Source organism: Glycine soja, chromosome 17 (genome assembly GCF_004193775.1).
Source record: "Glycine soja cultivar W05 chromosome 17, ASM419377v2, whole genome shotgun sequence".
NCBI lineage: Eukaryota > Viridiplantae > Streptophyta > Magnoliopsida > Fabales > Fabaceae > Glycine > Glycine soja.
This window is the reverse complement of record NC_041018.1, coordinates 39,504,536-39,508,654: the sequence shown is the minus strand read 5'-3', so window position 1 is coordinate 39,508,654 and position 4,119 is coordinate 39,504,536. Positions and strand designations below refer to the sequence as shown.

The 4,119-nt window shown below is 31.3% G+C and overlaps 1 protein-coding gene across 1 annotated transcript; it reads left to right on the top strand.

Annotated features, from left to right (window-relative positions):
- The first annotated feature begins 1,206 nt into the window (after positions 1-1,206).
- LOC114392829 lies at positions 1,207-3,611 on the top strand. Its single transcript, XM_028354059.1, has 3 exons — positions 1,207-1,684; positions 2,525-2,586; positions 3,029-3,611. The coding sequence occupies exons 1-3, from the start codon at positions 1,585-1,587 to the stop codon at positions 3,239-3,241; spliced, it is 375 nt and encodes a 124-aa protein (XP_028209860.1). The 5' UTR covers positions 1,207-1,584; the 3' UTR covers positions 3,242-3,611.
- The last annotated feature ends 508 nt before the right edge of the window (positions 3,612-4,119 follow it).

Here is a 4,119-nt window from a genome sequence, read left to right as displayed (position 1 = left end):
ATTTTTCGAATTAACTTGAGAATCTATCATGATTGAATGATAGATTTTTCCTTTCTACTCACAAGTAGCTTGATCTAAATTCTCAAATTTTGAAATTATGTTGAAGCAAAAGTTAGCTAAATGCAATTTGGCTAGCCTTGTTTATTTACATGACAACATTTGTTAGAGAATGTATTGCTAGCACTAATCATCTAATTTTAACCTATATTTTTAGAATATTGGTTAAGAAATTAATTTTTTTTATTGGAACTCACCTTAAGTATGCATTACAAATCATAGTAGAAGTACCCCTTTTTTATTTAAAAAATGAGAAAATGTTAGAAATACATTTTTCAACACTCTTTATCATTTGTTAGAAGTATTGAAAATCACAAAATTTTGTGGACCATCTCAATTATATTTAAGGTATCTTTCTTCTAATTTTTTTACTACTTCATCAGTTTCCTCCCAAACTAAGTGACACATTTTAAAAAAAATTATTCCAAAATAAGTATCATATTTAATTTTTTAATGTAACATTAATTGTTTTTTCCACTAATACCCCAAATAAATTAATGTCACTTTAGCTTTTTAACATAGTGTTAATACTAAAATTAGTTTAATAAAATTACCATTTTATTTATTAGTTTTTTTTTTTGTGTAAAACATTATAGGATAACACTTATTTTGGAAAGATTTTACCGGTTTAGAGAATCCACTCTTAATACTCATCTTCTCAGAAATCATGTGTGCATTGTATGAGGTACTATATAAGAGTTTTGCTAATCACTATCGTTATGATATTACTTAAAAAATTAAAAGATTTTTTTTAATCTACGTGTAAATTATAGTGAAACACACAAAAAAATGGAAAATCATTCCAACCTAAATACACGGGTTAACCTTTGCCTGTTTGTATTGCTAGTAGTAATATAGTACTAGTAAGTATTGCCTATTTGAATTGCTAGTAGTAATATAGTACTAGTAAGTAGTAACTACTAGTTAAAATTTATTGAATATAATTTATGAATTTGTAATTTCAATAAATTTGTGAGTAGTATAATAGTATCATTGCTTGTACCGAGTAATAATGTGGTAAGTATAAATTGTAAAGGGCAGCATGGAAGTTTCATTGCCATTCATTGCGGTGCCAGTGGAGATGTTTATTGCTTTTGTTGGAGCTGCAGATAGAGCAGTGGGGAATGAAGAGGCTCATGAGTGACGAGTCTTTAATGCATGCACTAAAGGTTGTAGTGGAACGCGAGTCCCCAAGCACGTTAATTGCTGACAGAAAAAAGCAACTTAGCCAAAAAAGTGTTTAATACAATAAAATAATGCAAGACACATATGAAAAGGGTTGGTTTGGTTTATGAACCTCATCTTTTTCCCACCCCTTCAAACTTATTACCATCTTTCCGCGTTCTGAGGTGTAGACTTTGGTCTCATGAACCTTCAGTGACTAAACCTGCTTCTTGCCTCCTTCTTTCAAGAAGGGTTGCACACTATAGTTTGTAGTGTAGTGTGTGTGTTTATAGTAACTTCACTTTAAGGACATTGTCCACTTGAGATTTATTTTGTAACTGATAAGCAGTAATTGATCACAACATGAAGATGGTTTCTGGCTTCTTTGTTTTGCTCTTGGTGGTTGGAGCAACTCTGTCGTTCCTTAACTTCTTAAGTCCCACTTCTGCCTCATGGTTTCCCGGTATATATATGTCTTCTTTCCTTTATTATCATTTGTTGTAACTCTTTATTTCATTTGAGAAAATTAGATCTCTTGCAATAATGTAAATATCTTCAACTTCTATGTCAAATGTTTTGTTATTATCACCGTGTAAGACAAACTCATCGGTTTAAAAGACACATGGGATGTTTTTAATAATATTGTATTTCCCTCTGATCCATTTTTTTTATTCTACTTTAGATTTCTTTGAAGAGATAAGGATGCATGCATGCATTAGTGATGGCAGCTTCCAATCCACAAACTCTAGGAAAAAATCGCATTTTTTTCCCTTTTGTGTATGATTTTCTGTAGTTGACAAGTTGTTTATGTTATTATTCTGTTGATTTTTTTCTCACAGCCAACACTACTATGTTGAGACTCGAGACAACTTAGTAGTGTTCAACCACAAACATGAGTTCTTAAATATTGTACGAATAGTTTATGATTTGACATAGCATAAATGCATTTTTCTACTTCTCAAGTTTGCCTCTATTCTAAAAATATTGCTCAGGAGAAAAAGGCGACATGCTTTTAAGTTTTCAACATACACCTGATACAGTTGGCATTTTTTTATCAGCTAATCATAGCATTCATCCATGTTAGCCTCTTGGAAAGTTAGTAGATTTACTCTAAAAAGTTAAACTCGATAGTTCATACTAGTTAGTAAAAGTGACTGATGATTGATTTCCCCTTCAGTTTTTCCATGCATATTTGATAATGTGTATGATATTCTTCAACCAAAATATTGCTCTATTGTTTAGATTGTTAAATTCTGATGCCTTTATGTATTTAACCTGTCACACTTTTTCAATACCAAATCAGATTTCATTGCTACCAACTGTGATGATAAAGCCACATCGATTGCAGTAAGCAGGAAACTTAAGGTATGAATGCTTTATAATCCTTGGACTTAAGCTCTGACCCTTTACCATGCTGGTTAAAACAAATCAAAACCTAATTATGATGGGAATTTAGTTAGATTCCTCTCACAATATAACTTTTTTTTACTCTATCAACCAATTATATATTATCATGCATGATAATTTTGTCTACTTTAATATTAACTACTTTAAGGAGATATAAGATTTATTGGGTGGTTAAGAAAAAAAAAATCTGGGTTTGATTTCCCTACTAACAAAAACTTACAATAAATATTTGTTGATAAAAAAATATTGACAAAAACTACCTACTAAAATATTAACTACTTTAAAAGCGATTCCTAAAATGGTTTTATTTGGTTGATACTTTACACTGACAAGCATGCAAGATGATAATTTATTTCTGATCAATTGTATCTTACAAGCGTTCTCTTCTGTGAAATTTCAGGAAAATGGCAGTGGTACTATCAAAAGCAGCTCTTACAATAAGGATGATATAGGTCAAGTGACTCTGGATGATTACAATCCCATTGATCCAGTGCCAAGTTCATCAAAGGCATCTATAAATCCAGGACCTATTGAGCATGGAACCCCTCTTAATCCATATATTATCCCAAAACCTTCACCTCCTAATCATCCTAAGCCTGGAGATTCTAACTAACTTGCAGCTCTCATGATGCATTCTAGTGACTATGCTCAAAAGAGGAATGCTAATCACACTCTTTTTAACATTTTTCCTATTGTGGGGTAAGAGATTGTTCAAAAGTGTGTCGGTAGCACTTTTTTTTTTGCAGTTTTCACACGTTTAGTCAGCTTTTTTGTACATTGTTATGCTCATATTCTGTTTGCCAGACTCTGTAATCCTAGTTTTCTCATGTGCTAGTTGTGAGAAAGAGAAAATTGTGCCTTTAGGCATCCTCTGTAGTGGCCAATGTACGTACTAAGAAGGATCATGCGGATCCCTATGTTTGTTAGTTTGTGTTTGTGCAACTTCAGCTAATGTTTATTTTTCCTTCTCTTTTGATCCTTCTTTCTTACGAAGTATGAATTTATTGAATTGTTGATCATAGTTATTACTTATTATCACTCTAATCGTATATTCTCAAATTGGATACATACTGTTTGTTTCTCATTGAAATTGAGGTAGATGGTCCAAAAAGTAATGGAAGCATACTTTAAAACTGGCGAATCTGGTATATATAGCTAGCCAGCCTTGACCATTACGATGACTACTACTTTTAACTGGAATTCTGTCAAAATGGGACAGTTAGTAGCTTTGTCTTATATTTAGTTGCACCAGAATATCAAGTTGGCAACAAGGCTTTTAGTGACTCATGCTAATCATGAGAAACATTTTTAGTATAGAATAAAAAACTCTTTTTCAATTATTTAATGTAGTTATATATTTAAGATTCAAACTAAATTATTTATTAAACTAGAATGTGTTGTGCCGATTGATCTACGCATTCGAGATATACTAGTATTCAATAAGAAATTATCTCATTTTTTTTATATATTTCTAATGAATTTCAGAAAGAC

What these genes read in the sequence shown, in the direction of transcription:
- LOC114392829 (XM_028354059.1), top strand. Translation starts at nt 1,585, where the DNA reads ATGAAGATGGTTTCTGGCTTCTTTGTTTTGCTCTTGGTGGTTGGAGCA. An exon ending in TTCTGCCTCATGGTTTCCCG is followed by an intron (nt 1,685 to 2,524) that starts GTATATATATGT and finishes ATACCAAATCAG; the next exon opens with ATTTCATTGCTACCAACTGT. An exon ending in CAGTAAGCAGGAAACTTAAG is followed by an intron (nt 2,587 to 3,028) that starts GTATGAATGCTT and finishes GTGAAATTTCAG; the next exon opens with GAAAATGGCAGTGGTACTAT.